The 18321-nt window shown below is 36.4% G+C and overlaps 1 protein-coding gene across 1 annotated transcript; it reads left to right on the forward strand.

The window, feature by feature from the left end:
- The first annotated feature begins 12809 nt into the window (after positions 1-12809).
- LOC134824794 (pinopsin-like) lies at positions 12810-16656 on the forward strand. The gene is made up of 6 exons (XM_063836769.1): positions 12810-12921; positions 13081-13191; positions 14209-14338; positions 15392-15521; positions 15851-16029; positions 16239-16656. The coding sequence occupies exons 1-6, from the start codon at positions 12810-12812 to the stop codon at positions 16654-16656; spliced, it is 1080 nt and encodes a 359-aa protein (XP_063692839.1).
- The last annotated feature ends 1665 nt before the right edge of the window (positions 16657-18321 follow it).

The following is an 18321-nucleotide window of genomic DNA, read 5'->3' on the forward strand; positions in this document are numbered from 1 at the left end:
CTCATCTACCCATCTACCCATCTACCCATCTACTCATCTACCCATCTACTCATCTACCCATCTACTCATCTACCCATCTACTCATCTACCCATCTACTCATCTACCCATCTACTCATCTACCCATCTACTCATCTACCCATCTACTCATCTACTCATCTACCCATCTACTCATCTACTCATCTACCCATCTACCCATCTACTCATCTACCCATCTACTCATCTACCCATCTACCCATCTACCCATCTACCCATCTACTCATCTACTCATCTACCCATCTACTCATCTACCCATCTACCCATCTACCCATCTACTCATCTACCCATCTACTCATCTACCCATCTACTGCCTACCTCGGAACCCTTTGCTGAGTATTTACATGTGGCATAATGAGACCCGTGCTTATTGGTGACTTTAAACATTGTACATACAACTTGAAATATATGCGGATATCACAGTGTATCTGTACGCTTTATTGTACTAGGATATCTTAGCAATATTCTTTAAACGATATATGAAGTAATATGTTTACTACATTTACAAAGAGCCACGTGCAGTGCAATTTGTTTAATTGTTTAATTGTTTAACTAATGGATTGATTTGTTAATTGATTAAATTTCCACAGTTCTATGGCTACTTTCACCGTGACACTATGGAATTAGCCACATGATAAACATGAAATACCGACAAATTTCCGGTGATTTCTCTGATTATTGCCTTATTTATTGAGAAAGTTAACTTATCCTCCCTGATATATCCTATGAATTCCTAAACCTCAAAAATTGTAGTTTTTAAGAAAAAAATGTGAGAAAACACACCGAATACTTACACCACTAGCTCAGTTATACTATTCCTTAAATTATCTGTTTAAATATCATACGTTGGCCAAATCTTGCAATAATGTCGCATGTATTTCTGGCACAAAGAAAGTATTTTTAGAGCTAACTACTTTGATAAAAAGTTAATTTAAAAATTGAACGTGATCTATACAGCGTTGTTCACATTAGAACAGCGCGTCAACTTATTGTAGCGTACTGTAAACATAGTACTATTATCATTATTAACTGTATTGCACATTTATTTAATTATATGCTCAGTAAATTAACAAATAATTGGTTTACCTTTCCTAAAGATTACCCCGGCATCTTTTCCTGGAGGGTTATCACAGCCCAGAGCTAACCCTGTGACAAGCTAGTATTTAAGCTTACAAAAACTGTCTCTATAATCACTATAGACTCTAACTATCTAAGTCTAGTATTACGTAAAATACTCTATACATTCTCTTTCATCTTTTTCTTTCCGGGTTTGTAATGGGTTTGTAATTCAAGGAATGTCTGATAAAATTGACGTCGGTAAAAGTTTTCTATAAACGATACAACAAACTCGGTATTAACAGAATACTATTTTCAAACCTTGTAAGGGGTTGCTCACATATTACGTAATCAGCCGAGGGGGCTTTCCAAATGATTACGCTAGTGTAATTTTGACACAATAGCTATGTGTAAAACTGATAACCGAGGGGGGAGGGGGGTTGAAAATTGTCCAAAAAGTGATTACATAATATTATGTGAACGACCCCTAACATCGACAGTGGAGGAGAATATTAGATTCAGGGCTCAGGGATAAGTCACATTTAAGGTAGACACACATAATATCAGTGTGATTTAAATTAAATTTTAAACTAATTAAATGTAAATTAACTTAAAGGAACTGTGTGAGTGTGTGTGGTCGATTATATTTCTTCATAATATTCACAGTCAGCTACGGTAAGTAAGCACCTCCCTTGTGTTGGGTAATACACAGCAAGCTTGTTTTAAAACAGCGATTCGGCGTCACAAGTTCTAAATACTTTACAATTACAGATATTCTGGGAACATTCTCACTGGTCATCAGGTTAGAATTGTTATTTCAGCTCAGAGTAAAGAGCTATTAGATTGGGCTTACTTACTAAGTAGAGCGCATAACTTATAATCATGACAGTGGTAGTTCTACTTCCTTCCCCTACTTCCACGGCAAAAGTTAAGACATTACACTCGAACTTTTGAGATTTCTCCACTGCGAAACTAACATATCAACACCAAGTTGAACTCGCTCTATCAACACTATGTTCAACTACCCTGTAAAAGTTAGTAGGTGTGTGTAACCTAGCTGCAGTTAGCTGGGTTCCCTTGTAGATGAAGGTCTTCCTTCCAAGGGGCTTATTGCCAAATATTTACTACATATTACTCCCAGGTCCATGTTATAATGTCAGTAAATTTTAGTAAAATGACTGTATGAGTTAACTTTCACTGAAACAGGAAGTTTCTTTGCAAAGGTGGGACAAGAAGGGACAGGGGTTAACAGAAGAATTATGGTCAGAAGCCACATATTTTGTAGCCTCTTGATTGGATTCGAAATATTTGGAATTCTTTATATTCAAATCAGAGAGTCATAGATCGAGACAATAACAGATGACATTTTCTTCCATTTCGGGAAATCTATAATGTCAAAAGTTCAAATAATCAGTTAAGCTCGTAAGCTTAAATCCTGTTCAATAGCGAATATGACAAGGATCTCAGAGTTAGGGCAGGAATAGGATAAGCTGGGAATAAATTCGCAACAAACGTTACTCTTCAGGAATGCGTTGCCTATAGCCCCAGGAAACACCCCAAACAGTTGTCAGACTGAAACTGATGGGGAAACCTTTCTGGAGCAATTTTTCTCCATGCACCCATACGCCCCAACCTTTACTTGAGCTTAATAGTAAGTAGCCCCAACCTTTACTTGAGCTTAATAGTAAGTAGCCCCAACATTTACTTGAGCTTAATAGTAAGTAGCCCTAACCTTTACTTGAGCTTAATAGTAAGTAGCCCTAACCTTTACTTGAGCTTAATAGTAAGTAGCCCCAACCTTTACTTGAGCTTAATAGTAAGTAGCCCCAACCTTTACTTGAGCTTAATAGTAAGTAGCCCCAACCTTTACTTGAGCTTAATAGTAAGTAGCCCCAACCTTTACTTGAGCTTAATAGTAAGTAGCCCCAACCTTTACTTGAGCTTAATAGTAAGTAGCCCCAACCTTTACTTGAGCTTAATAGTAAGTAGCCCCAACCTTTACTTGAGCTTAATAGTAAGTAGCCCCAACCTTTACTTGAGCTTAATAGTAAGTAGCCCCAACCTTTACTTGAGCTTAATAGTAAGTAGCCCCAACCTTTACTTGAGCTTAATAGTAAGTAGCCCCAACCTTTACTTGAGCTTAATAGTAAGTAGCCCCAACCTTTACTTGAGCTTAATAGTAAGTAGCCCCAACCTTTACTTGAGCTTAATAGTAAGTAGCCCCAACCTTTACTTGAGCTTAATAGTAAGTAGCCCCAACCTTTACTTGAGCTTAATAGTAAGTAGCCCCAACCTTTACTTGAGCTTAATAGTAAGTAGCCCCAACCTTTACTTGAGCTTAATAGTAAGTAGCCCCAACATTTACTTGAGCTTAATAGTAAGTAGCCCCAACCTTTACTTGAGCTTAATAGTAAGTAGCCCCAACCTTTACTTGAGCTTAATAGTAAGTAGCCCCAACCTTTACTTGAGCTTAATAGTAAGTAGCCCCAACCTTTACTTGAGCTTAATAGTAAGTAGCCCCAACCTTTACTTGAGCTTAATAGTAAGTAGCCCCAACCTTTACTTGAGCTTAATAGTAAGTAGCCCCAACCTTTACTTGAGCTTAATAGTAAGTAGCCCCAACCTTTACTTGAGCTTAATAGTAAGTAGCCCCAACCTTTACTTGAGCTTAATAGTAAGTAGCCCCAACCTTTACTTGAGCTTAATAGTAAGTAGCCCCAACCTTTACTTGAGCTTAATAGTAAGTAGCCCCAACCTTTACTTGAGCTTAATAGTAAGTAGCCCCAACCTTTACTTGAGCTTAATAGTAAGTAGCCCTAACCTTTACTTGAGCTTAATAGTAAGTAGCCCCAACCTTTACTTGAGCTTAATAGTAAGTAGCCCTAACCTTTACTTAAGCTTAATAGTAAGTAGCCCTAACCTTTACTTGAGCTTAATAGTAAGTAGCCCCAACCTTTACTTGAGCTTAATAGTAAGAAGATAATAAAGCACCTCTGGAATTAAAACTATTCGTACACACTCCACTATTTCCATAGTCCATACTGCATGCTAGGACATATCTTTAAACTGGTGTCTGAGATATTCTAGAATAGCATGTATGTGATGGAGTATTGATTGCTGGCTCTAGTCAGTTATTTCTATTAACTGTTGGTGAATGGAATTTAGTTCAAGGTTCAGGAATTTACGGTAACTCAGGTTCAGGAATTTACGATTTCAGTGAAACCTTATCAGCCCCTGTATACAGAGGGGCATAACTATACATAGTTGATGTAGGAATATTTACGTTTCTGCGTATATAATATAGAAGATAAATATTAAACTTTATTTGTACTTGAAACGTATTGAACTGGTAATGGTTATCGTGTTTTAGTCAATCAATTATAACATTTTATCCGAAATTATTGCATGCTGCTCGAAATTATTGCACTGGTACAACCAACAACGAAGCTTAAAGAATGTGTCCAAATATGTTAGGACGTCTGTTAAGATCGCTTTCTAGATATATGTAGAAAATGTTCTGTACAAAATCATTTAAAATTCTGCATTGAAATGATGTCAGTGTTCTAGAATAAGACGTATAATGATTAATGAATCGCAGCTTCTAGAAATTCACAATGTGACCTTCCAGATAATTTCGTGAAGGTTCTGGATATTTTAAACCATTCTGAATATTGTGTTAATTTCGGGCCACCCTGTAGAGTGTAGATGTCTTAAACACGTCTTGACTCTTGGTTCAATGATTTATTAGCTTTATTGTGTAGTCTGATAATGTTGTATCTAATATAGGCTCTAGTAGTTTCAATCATATTACAAACAGGGCAGTTTTCAAAAGTATTTATAAAAATGGATGATAAAAACAATAATGTTTCAGACTGTTGATATTCACCATGACGTGAATTAGTTAGTTTCAAAGTAACATCTTAATAAACACTACAAACACTATATATACTATATACTATATATACTATATACTACTACTATATACTACACCTCCTTCATTATAAACACTCCTTATAACAAACAAAAGGTGTAGCTGCCTCCCCACCCTAGTGTACACTGTTACCATGGTGATGCAATAGTTTAGTGAGGGTAACGACTAGTACCACCCAGTAAGGGAGTGGTTATATACAAATAACACTGGTCCTATATCTTTACACATCGCGCCAGCACAGCAGAGATTTCGTATTTTGAGGAGTTTTATAACAACAATATTGGTCCAATATCCTAACTCTTTATATTATCAAGAGAGTTACAGTATGGTGTGAAAACCATTATTTCAACTTTTAATAGGGTAAAGTACTGAACTCAAGTAAAGTACTGAACTCACGATTACAGATAAAAACGATTGCAAAACTTTCAGTTATTAAATAAATAAAAAACAATAATAATTTCATAATGTAACACATAAGGGCGTAAATGTCTGTATAAATTTTGAAACTCGGAAGGAACTTCGATTCCTTACGACTTTAAGAGACCGTCACAAAATATTTGCAGACTTCTAACAATATTTGCTGATAATGAACCTATTTTGTGCATAACTTATATAACTTACATATCTTACGCCAGACTAATGTGTGACTAATGTGTGACTTATGTGTGACTAATGTGTGACTAATGTGTGACTAATGTTCATGTAGTCTCACTAAATATAACTGTACTAGTACGCGATTTAGTCACTCAACTTCAAAGCTTCCTGTAAGATCTCAAAACTAAAATGGGCCTATAAATGAAATTGAGTCACTAATTGAGTCATTAATTGAGTCACTAATACTGTAATACCTTGATAAAGGCCTGTGCTTCAGGGAAAATGTTTCTCACATTATGCAGACGATTGTGCATAATTGACTGTACTAGCAGTCTGAACCTACAATTACTAATAACAACTGTTAGCTCATACACCCGTACTACACAGCTGTTATAGTACATGTGTATTGTGTAAGTAGTTACACTTACTTTGACTTTTAAGTACCAAGGAATTTTAACTGTTAGGAATTCTAACTATGTAATTGTAAACTATGTAATTGTACTGTACCGCATGACATTAACGGAAGTACTTTTCCATAATTTGAGAAGTGTTGGAGTCACGTTATACACAGTACATATGGTGCATATTATTAAATTGCCATAACACATGGACTAGAGGGAATCGTGACTTCTCTCCAGAGGAGGCTGCCATATATTCACAATTGTATTTTACATTTGCTTGCACAAATTAGCTTTCAGACACCTCATTTAAAAAAAGCGTACATTGTGATGATAAACATGTACAGACTGCACTCACACTTAAAGTTCAATTACCCTTCCCTTACAATCGAACAGCAGCTGTGACGTTACACATTTGTGACGTCATACTTGTGTATACCTTTACTTTATTACTTATGATCTGCTTTGTAAGAGCTTACATTGTGGCAGATCCTCCCCCTCCACCCCCAATATTAACCTATAATTTCTCTAGTAACTTAGTATTATGAACTTCAGGTAAAGAGATATATGTAAACAGATTACTAGAATTGCACAGGTGTGGTATTTTAGCGAAGTGACACGTGTGAAGTGTCACGTGTGAAGTGTCACGTGTGAAGTGTCACGTTTTAAGTGTCACGTTATATAATGTGTTATTTGTTATCTAATAACTTGAAGTATTGTGGAAGTGAGATGAAATTCAGGGGCAGTAATTACAGATAAGTGATAATTCTGCAATATTATGTACTAATCATAGTCTTGTGATGTAAAATTCTTTGAACGTGACAAAAACAGAATTCCTTAATTCAGAATACCTAAAACCATGGGCCAGGCAGATGTTTAAACAGTGTTTAGATTAGTTATCAAAATACGCGATTTTAATTGGTTGGTTACTTAAAATGTACATTGGTATGGGCTTGACCTGGTAACTAAACCTTAATCCAATATAACACTGAATTAAAGATAATAAATAATCCTATTACAGTAAAACCCCGATTTACCGTGCCCCGATTTACCACAAACCCCGATATGCCGCGGCGATTTCCTTTCCCCCAAATAGGGCTTAACATGTATAATGTAAACAAACAAAACCCCGATTTAGCCTGAACCCCGATTTACCGCAGATGTTTCCTTTTCCCCAAACTCCGAGGTATATCGGGGTTTCACTGTATTAATGATCTCATCACAGTAAATATATGTAGTATGAAATTTGCGAGGTATTACGTACATAATAACTACACTAACTACTTATATGCAGCTTTCTCACTTAGATTTACGTTACCAAATCTACAGTTAAAATAGTTTACAATTTTCTGTGATAAAAATCGATGACTAATAGAGGACAATCATGTACCCGAATTTTGTTTGTTTTGATATTTACAGGTAAAATAAGGATCATTAAGTAGAGAGCGAATGTTACGTTCAAATACAGTGCAGTGCAGTTGTGCGTATGTAAATTGGTGTTAATTTGTCGTGTTATTTGACTACAGAACAAAGGCAGAAATTACCATCAATCATCATCTGCTTAGTTGTAATTATAATGCCTGAACCAAACAATCAGGCTCAGATTTATGGAGTTAGAATTATCTGCGAGATCTATAAGTATTAAATAGTCAGCATTTGTAAAACGGAACTTATTATACGTGTTATATTTTAAGGAGGGAATTCAGATACAAACCAACTGATTGAGGGAGACTGATGTATCGTTAACTAAATTAGAAATTATTCTGCCGTCAGAGTATAAGAGTGAAAAATAAGAGCAATCTAGTTATTACTGGCTAAAAAAGAAAATATACTTTAATCAGAACTCAGAAGTTATATAATAACTGTACTCTGTTACACCTTTGCTTCACCATATTCCTGCAAAAAAGGAAAAAACTCTTCAAGTACCTTACAAAATCTTGACATATTTAAGATGATCATAAAAGATAAACATATTAAGATGATAAAGTCAACCTAAATCTTGATTTTATAGCCAGCTAAATGTGAATCCTCGTGAATTTGCATACAACACGACGGATTACGTAGTAACGCGCAATAACCTTCCATCGATTGATGTGCATCCGGCACGCGCGTTTATGTTTGAAGTGGCATAGAAATTAAAATACGGCATGAATTTTGTGACCAAAACATTGCCACATAGCCATGTTTTGAGCACGGGGAAGGAAATGTACCCATACTGTAGCAACTGATCAAAGGCAGTAGTACAACGTATGAACTCCTACTGTTTATTGAAAGAACCACATTAATCACAGAACATCGGCTCCAGCACTGCCAATCCCAAATCTCTAGACTATATACGGATTAGCCGGGAGATCAGTTAACAGACCAATTATAAGGTTGGTTAGACCCGCGTTAAAGGGGTACAAGGGATACTTTACCTACATCAGAGAAATATTTATCTCAGATCAGCATTTCTATACCCACTTAATTAACCGAGATATCTGCATGGCGCTTCGGTGCACAAAAACATACAGGGTATCCCAAAACGCTGAAATTTTGATCAGTAGGGAGGTTCATATTTTCAAAATGTTAATGAATAATTGTCGGAGTGTGCTGATCGGTTGCTTCTTGGGTTCAACAAAACAATTTCAAGTTCTTACTCGACCATCTTGTCTGATCGATAGTGTCTTGTCTGATCAATAGTGTCTTGTCTGATCAATAGTGTCTTGTCTGATCGATAGTGTTAATAACTCCACGAGCAGAGCGGTTGAGAACGTCATCCATCTTACGATGATATTGATATACGGTCTACGAGTCTGATGGAACTTGTACAATGTACTTAATATTGAGCCTACCTATTTGAGCATGAGCTTTGAGTGCGACGTGCAATATCAGGGCACTTAGTTCGATTGAAACCATTCATATTGTCACAGAGCATGTCCATTTTTTCAAATCCCCATTATATGTTAATGTTTCCATGGGGTGAAAGACCCCATTCATCGCAGTCGGATAGTTTCACTGCGTCCAGATTGCAAAACATTGCGAGATCTCACTTTTCGGGATCATTATGAGAGTAATTAGTATAGTGGACCAGGGTAGCGGTATGTTGCGATATACTCTGCTCCAATCTTGACATGGCAGAGCAAACTTGTCAAGATTTGGAGCTCATTCGAAACTACATCATAAAACGTAGGCATCACTGCATTTTAATGTGAACGACCCCTTATTACTTTATTAGTATCACTGAAATAATATTTCCGGTTTAAAAATTGGACTCATTTGAAAAATCATTCAAAACCGGGGTACGCATAATCACATGTCTTTTTAAAATTTGATATCGATTAAAAATCAATTCTCCTTGGATTAGATCGCTGATTGCTAAAACAAAAATCACACGGTATTGTCGTAAATGGGATCGGGATGAATTGTCTGAAACATATTAAATTCTCATGAGAACATTTTTAATAAAATCTAACATAAATTCTCACAAAATATGATCATGGGACCATTTTTTAATAAAATTTAACGCACATATTTTAACTTTAATAAGAAGTACGCGTAAAGCAAGTGTGAGAAATGTAAGTAAAGTAAATATGTACGGTTGAGTATAACAGCTTGAGCATGGAACTTTTTACTGCAAAGTAATAACCTAGCCACGTTACTGTTTCTTCACTGTCCGTTATTAATAACGTTCGGGTCACATAAAAACTTAAAAACCACGACCGCTTATAGATTTTATTCAATTGTCTGATGAAGTATTAAAAAAAGGGAGTTTAAGAAGTTCAATTTTGTTTTGTCTGACTTAGGGGTCGTTCAGATATTACGTAATCAGCCGAGGGGGTGGTGTGGTTTTCAGAGGATTACGCTATAGTGTAATTTTGACACAATAGCTAATATGTGTGAAACTGATTACGGTGGGGGGAGGGGTTAAAAATTGTCCAAAAAGTGATGACGTAATATCAATATGTGAACGACCTCTTATTTTAAACTTTACACTCGTATTAATGGAGGCCATGTTCATTAATCATAATGGCAAATACTGGCTTTATTTTATTTTATTTAAAAAAAAGCAAGCTTGTAGTTTCTGGATAGCCTGTAGCAGGCTGAGGCAACGCCTGATTCTAATGCTTCTACAGACCTACACAAGTGCAAGTAAGTAGGTAAATATTTCTTGCTAGGTATGTGGCACCCATTACGGTAACCATCCATTAAAGTTTTTGCTTTTCGATGTACTACATTGCACAGCTCCCCATTTAACCCTCACACACGATTTCTCGAGCATTCAGCTGGGTGAACCCGAAGGCTGCATAGATCCTACGGGATCCTTAGCAGAACGTCGACGACACTCACCCCACGACCAGGCCAGGCAGACTTGATTTATTACTTTAATAATTAATTTGTGGCTTCTTCGAAGTGCAATAGCCATCATATATCAAGCAGATTAACTGTTTGTATGGGTTGATATATTATCTTGAAGATATTATCTTAAATAAATATATTTTACAGCCTCTCGTATCTCCCAGCTAGGTGGTCCCTTTTCCCCTGCACTCTTCTTCAGCTCCAACTCCCTCATCAGTCATCTATTTTCCCACTAATCACCATGGTCCCTGCTCCTGACTCCACTATCTATTAATATGTGATGTCCTTATATGGTCATGTTACTGTGGTGAAACTTCCTTAATCCTTATATCTTTATATGGGTATCAGTAACTGTTTGCTTGGGTCAAAGATATTATCTTCAATCTCATAAAATATATTTTATAGCCTCTGATCGTATCTCCCAGGTTATAATATCCTCTTCATTCAAAATACTTACTTGATGAGGAATATTCGATTCGTTGGCCGTATCACATTATTTGATCCAAAAATGGTTCACCTTCACGATCCTGATTTGATAACATTTTGTTAGCAAATGCTTCTCAGCCTAATGTGATATATCCCACAACGATGGTATTGTACCGGCATCACCAAGATACGATCTCTGTTCATATGATAAACATTAAACACGTGATACGTCCACGTGATGTGTCCACATGATATGTCCACGTGATATGTCCACGTGATATGTCCACGTGATATGTCCACGTGATATGTCCACGTGATACGTCCACGTGATGTGTCCACATGATATGTCCACGTGATGTGTCCACATCTGCAAGTTAAATCTAGTTATCTTGCTTATAAATCTGATAGTGGTACACACCGTTATAATCCTTGTAACAGCAACAGTTCATAGCAATTGAGCTGATTAGCAGGGTAAGCAACAGTCCCCCCTGTACACGCGTGATTTCATCGCACATTAGATGTCACGTGACAAATCACATGACACTCAAACGTGACGAATCACGCAGCTCGGCACGCGAAACTGTTTACAATCAGTGATCGGTTTGATTGCTTTCGTGCTGATTAACTGCCATCTTGGAGTTACACGTGTTATTATCAGGCCTATCTTGGGAAAGCTATGGTACAGCGAACCCTAGGACCCAAGACTGCGTGGAGTTACACGTGTCCTGAGTTATACCAGCCCTGTCAGGCCCTTTCATTCTGCTTGTAGTTGCGACATACATCAAATGACAGTTCATTTTCATTACTTATTGCAGACATTGCTCCGTACAAATGCGCGTAAGGGGAATATGCCGTAATAACGAGTTGCTTTGCCGGTGCAGAATACAATTACATACCAATTGGCGATATCAGTATCACTCTTAATGCTATTCGTCATCAACTAGTTATTGAATATTCTGCTAATCCTGCTGATTAAATTGAAGGGCAACTGTCCGCAACTGCACGGCGCACGCACGCATAGTCACACGTTTATTCATATTGTAAGGTTACTTTGTCATTCGCGACGAAATATTCATATGGAAGAGTCAGAGAGGCATTTGGTTTATAACGTTTGCAATTTCATATTAACAAACTTCAAGATGTCAATTGATTTCAATCTGTGTTGCGAAATATGTAACGGTGTCCGACGGTCATAGAATATCCATTCCGTACCGGTATCCGGCTAATGCTACTAAGTACTATTGACAAACTCCCGGATTTATTTGTTCGTGTGATTAATAGTTGTGGATATATGCTGGTTTTTGTTCAAGCTCTACACCCCTTACTTGATTAGCTCTTTCTCATTTATGTTCCCCTGCCTTGAACTGATATGTCAAGTGTCAACCAAAACCAAATCAAAACACGAAATTACAGGTTTCTGCAATGAAGCGAGGAGACCCTAAATCAAGAAACAAGAATTGCGCCCGTTGTTTCGTTTTGGCGGACGCTAGATTTCCATTTCACATTTACTATAAATTTAAGTATAAGCTCCAATCAGCTCACTTCAGTCTTCATGATAATAATATTGATAAATTATGCATTAAGTACAGGAATTGAGGAAACACTTGAAATTCAGTTCAATTGCCAAAGAACTTAACTTGTAAAGCAAAGAACTTAAATTGTAAGCAAAGGTAACTATACTCGTGTACACATCAATACACTACGCGTGCCACGTACAAATTGGGCTTATAACCTAATATTATACATTACATCGTATACATTAAAACACAGTTGCGCCGCGCATTCATAGATCACAGGCTATCTATACATCACATCTCCGCAAGCAATCCTCGCGCGCGCAACTTTTTCGTTGCATGGTTACTAACGGAAGTAAGGAAGGACTGACGACATATTCAGACTCACCTACTGCAATCTCCAAAATCCACGTTTTTCTGCAAAAACGTCCATTCGTAACCTTTCACTATTGCCTTTTTTCAAAAGGGTGAAAAGGAAAAAATATATCGTTCATGTAGGTTTCCATAATTTAAGAAGAATGAACGGGTTTCAGTACACACCTCTTGAACTGCTGCTGATGAAAATAACCCTGATAGTGTTCATTGTAGTGGGAGCAGTGGGTAATCTTGGTGTTATTCTTGCTGTTGTTGGTAAGTGATTTTTGTTGTGTTTATTTGTATTTCTTTTACTTTCCATGTTGTTTTGCATGGATCAAATCATCCAATTTTATCAAATAATATTCAAAAATATAAAAAGTTTGTTTAATCATATCAATAAAAAGTTTGTTTAATCATACTAATCTTATCCAGGAATAAAAAAGTGGCGAACTCCTTCAAACGTTCTCTTAGCTAACTTAGCAACAGCTGATCTCATTGTTAACCTCTGGACCTTCCCCATTACTTTAGCCTCCATCATAAAGGGTAGTCGGGCAGTCAGCGTCAACTTTTGTCGGGTATGAGCTGGGCTTATTTAGATCCGATGAATTGAAACGGATTGAACACCATAATAATCGCATACAATTTTTCGTACTCTATTACATGTCATTGATGAATAACCATTTTTCATCATTATACTTATGGTATCATTAAACTGTATTATACGTTGGCCTGAATGCTATTTTGGAATGAGAACACTGTTCTGTTACTCCAACCATTCCGGTATACTACACTCATTACTCAACTTTTTAAAATCTTTTAAAACTTTTAAATCGGTCCAAAAAGTAATACTCACCCCAACCCTTACTATAACTTACAATTTATTAATATTAACTTCTTCAAACGGATATCGTTATCAGTTTACGTCATCTGATTGATATAGCTACATTGTAGCTGCTTCATTAACTAAGATTCAAAGCGTTTTCAACTGATTGCGTTTCAGATAAGTGGATTTATTGACAATGTGGTAATATTGGTGTCAGTATGGACCCTAGCAGCCAGCAGTGTGGTCCGATTCGTCCACATTACCCGACCAAACCAGTCCAGAACTTGCTCTTACAATACAGTTTGTAAGTAATTAAGACTTAAGTAATTAGGTAATTAGGTAATTAATAAAATGGTGAAATCCTCTGGATCAGGCAGAGGTCGAGTGTTACCGGGATTACTTCTGTAGTAGTTGTACAGCAATACTACGTTCCATTACCTTAGTTGAGTTAGTATTGCTGTACAACTACTACAGTAATAAGTAAAAACATATTTCCGTGTGCATGTTTCATATTTCAAACAGTATTAGTATTACAGAGATCACCTCTTCGATAAGCACTTCTTTGTTTCAAATTATTCCCAGCGTTTCACCACAGAACTTTCACAAAAGCCATAGATTTATTTGGATTATTTTAATAATTTACAACCCTCAGATATGAGGATAGCTAGAACTAACCGTAACAAACCTGCTATTTGGCTATATAATAATAACTTGCACGATATTTCCTTGTGTTTCAGTAAGGATAACCCTAATGATATGGACGAGCAGCTTGCTTGTAGCTGGAATGCCCATGTTAGGGTGGGACGAATACGTTTACTCTCCTGTCACTTTCTCCTGCGGTATCCACGGTCTTCCAGGCTTCCACAAGTGAGTTGCAGGTTAATTACCTACTAGGTTAATTACCTACTAGGTTAATTACCTACTAGGTTAATTACCTACTAGGTTAATTACCTACTAGGTTAATTACCTACTAGGTTAATTACCTACTAGGTTAATTACCTACTAGGTTAATTACCTACTAGGTTAATTACCTACTAGGTTAATTACCTACTAGGTTAATTACCTACTAGGTTAATTACCTACTAGGTTAATTACCTACTAGGTTAATTACCTACTAGGTTAATTACCTACTAGGTTAATTACCTACTAGGTTAATTACCTACTACCAAGACGCGGAATAAATATCTTACGAGTATCACCTGTTAACAAATGAATTACCTGGGGGACCCCGGGCTTAGTGTTCATTATAAACACTATTAGACTATTAATTATATTGGAGATATGGCGGAATGACAGGCAGAGCTCGGTCCAGTGAGAGTGTTTGTAAAACTTGAATTGTATAACTTTAACCTTACATTAACCTTACTTTCTCAAAAGAGTTTTTATCGGCAATTAATAACTGCTCGCCTATTTGCTTGATCGTTATTGCAAACTACATACCTAGCAAGAGGATTATATCCTTTTATTAATTCATTACTAGGCTAGCGTTCAGAATTGATCGAGATTTTGCAGTCGAGATATTTTCAATCATCGTAAATTTTACCAGCCAATCAGACGAATAAGTAAAATAAATGAACGCACTCCGTGGGGCTGATTAATTGAAGTCACCTAGTTCTCTAGTTGAATGACTGCCAGAACTTTGTTTATTTGTGCCGAACCCAAATAAACTATCATTTATCGAGAAGAAATCTTAAAATTGAGTAAGATTAAGAAGGTCATAGATAGTGGGGATGAAACAAACCTGAACGATTGCCTGACAATATCAATATTAATATTGATGTTTCAGCTCCAAGATTCTAACAAAATTTTGATTTTCTCCAAGACTCTAACAAAATTGTTGATGTTTTCTCTAAGATTCTAACAAAAGAACACAATATTTCCTTGTGTTTCAATAAGGATAATTTATGAACATGTTCTCAGGTACTACTTCCTCTTCTTCTGCATCATCGCATTCCCCGGTCCGTTCGTGCTTATGTCCTTTAGTTACAGTATGATATTCCTGAGGATGTGTACTGTCCAAAACAACACTCGCAAACAGACGATGAGACAGGTATGTGTTGTTATTACATAATCAAATAATCATGATTATATAATTACGTTATGTGATCAAGTTTGTTAAGACAAACAACTTAATTATATAAAGTAGAGCTAGGGTGTATATTTTCTTTATGTTTTGCCTAATTAGCCAATTATCATGGTAGCACTTCCTTTCATATCAAATTCATAAAGTACACATGCGGCTTAAAAACGCTTAAATTTGCCGCATTTCTTTATAATTATTGCGATTTTGTAGGTAATATTTAAATTCATTGAGAGTATACATAAATACATTAACAGCCGCAGTTTAATCGAAATCAGATACCTAGTAATTCTTTTCAGGTGCGGGCCTCAGTGATTCTGCTGATTATAATAATCATGTTTTCAATCTCCACATTGCCCACTTTTATTGTGGCCCTCATGTTCTGGTCTAAGATGACCCTAAGGATTCCTATCCAAGTCCCCATAGTTCTTCATTGGGTGCTCCAGAGTAATGCGAGTCTAAATCCAGTAATATATAGGTGAGATTAACGTCTCTTTATCAATGTCATAATATCCGTAGAATGGGAATGATCAAATTAAATTATCGGTTAATTTTGTAATCCAGATCAACAAGAACATATCTTTTATTTGTGTGCTGTCTTATTGCCGTTCGGTGAGAAACATCAATAAGATACTTTCTCTATAAGAAAACCCTTGTGCTTGAAATTCACCCACTCTATATCCCCAGTCTGCTGAATAGACAGTACCGTACCACGTGGGTTGAGTTCGTAGCACGGCACCAACACCTCGCTAAACAGAGACGTTCCCTGGCAACAAACCCTCTCAACATGGACCGGTCACGTGGTTATAGTCGGGGGAATCTAGCTCCTAAACCTCTACTCCGGAGACAAGCTGTACCCATACCTGCTTGTAATGAGGAGTACAGGAGACAAGCTGTACCCATACCTGCTTGTAATGAGGAGTACAGGAGACAAGCTGTACCCATACCTGCTTGTAATGAGGAGTACAGGAGACAAGCTGTACCCATACCTGCTTGTAATGAGGAGTACAGGAGACAAGCTGTACCTGCTTGTAATGAGGATAACAGGAGACAAGCTGTACCCATACCTGCTTGTAATGAGGATTACAGGAAGACGCAAGATTGAGATTGTCTAAGATACTCTGAATAAATCTGAGATTCTCTAACTTCTAAGACTGATTAATTGTGTTTTTGTGATGTATTGCGAGGATATTAATTAGATTCAACAGCTTACGATTATCTGATTATGTTATTATCAGAGATCTTAACCGCCGATTCTAAATCGTTCCACTGTTGACTACAATATCTGATCATCACGTATCTGTCACAGACCTCAGATTGAGATTGTGACCAAACAGATATTATATCTGTTATGTAACGATTGTTCATATTCGCAATAAACAATAGAATAAATGCTTGCACTGTACATCGACCAATTTTCATTACTGACCCAGTGCAGTTATAGTGATTGAATTGCAAACTGCAGACGACGCAAATTTTGTCCTTTATTTTGGAAACAAAAGCTCACGAGATGATAATTATGATGGGCTAATTTTCAGAATGAAACTTTTATCTTGGATACTTTGGATTAAATATACTTGTTTACATATTGCTGGAAAAGGTGTCGACCGAGGGACGACCCTTTAAATAGAATCGAACTAGTCTAATTTCCATTGAAAATGAAATTACAATTTTCAATGTAAATAAGACTATTAGAATATTAGGTTACTATGCGGTAAACAAATCGTCCACGGCTACGATCAAACACCGAAAACTTTAAATTTTGTGAATTTTGAGCATATTCAACAGCCTTATTGGAACAATAGTTTGAGAAACGAACTCCCGAACGAACCAGTAGGAATTTATATCCAGTAGGAATTTATACTTATAGCGAGTACGGTTTTTAAGCTAGTACGGTTTAGTGCCGGCTCTAGAGCCACTTTTTCACCATCGTTAAGTTTTAAAAACCTCATGCCCTTCAAACAATAAAACTGAAAAGTTGTAACCTTATCGGACGTTATTTGACCGGAAATTTAATGTACGCTAGGGCCTCCAGCGTTCAATTAAATTCTGTTAAAATAAAATCCGATAAGGTATACATTTTTACATTGCATGGTTATGAGCGGTTATGAGCATTGGTAACGTTTCATTGCCTAAACTCTAGTCAATTTTACGACCTCAACTTGTCATAGTTTTTAGCTGTTTTACAATTCTACCATTAATTTTTCGGCAATTCAAATCTGTAATATATAAGCCATAGTATTTTTTGGATGAACTATTCAGCTAAAGTTAAACTGATATTTTTAATATTTGGGATCATTTTGCCGATAGAGGTACAAGTATTTATGTTATAAATTACATTATCCTTGATCAAGCTCTATATCTAATGCGTCAAATTTGATTTATATCTGCTGTGTATGATACAAATAGAAGTTTCACTAATTATTGAACGACACAGTCAGAGAACTATTTATGGAACTATACATAATGAAATTACTTATGATAAACTCAAAATACTAAAGCAGCTCATCGTTTATTTACCAAATATCATCCAAAATGACAATACAACAAATTTCAAAAAACATCCAAATCCAAAGTGTACAGAAATACACTTAAACTATAATATCATGTCATCAGCCATATGCTAAATTTATCATCTACTCCGATCTAATCATCGCTGGACAAGACTTCTATAGAATGTTTATTTGTGTGTCTGACATGATGAGATCATGAATTCTACTTCCTTAGATTGGATTATCCGAGTTCATTAGTGATCCTCTACTCGCGGTGC

Source organism: Bolinopsis microptera, chromosome 13 (assembly GCF_026151205.1).
Source record: "Bolinopsis microptera isolate Bmic1 chromosome 13, MBARI_Bmic_1.0, whole genome shotgun sequence".
Classification (NCBI taxonomy): Eukaryota; Metazoa; Ctenophora; class Tentaculata; order Lobata; family Bolinopsidae; genus Bolinopsis; species Bolinopsis microptera.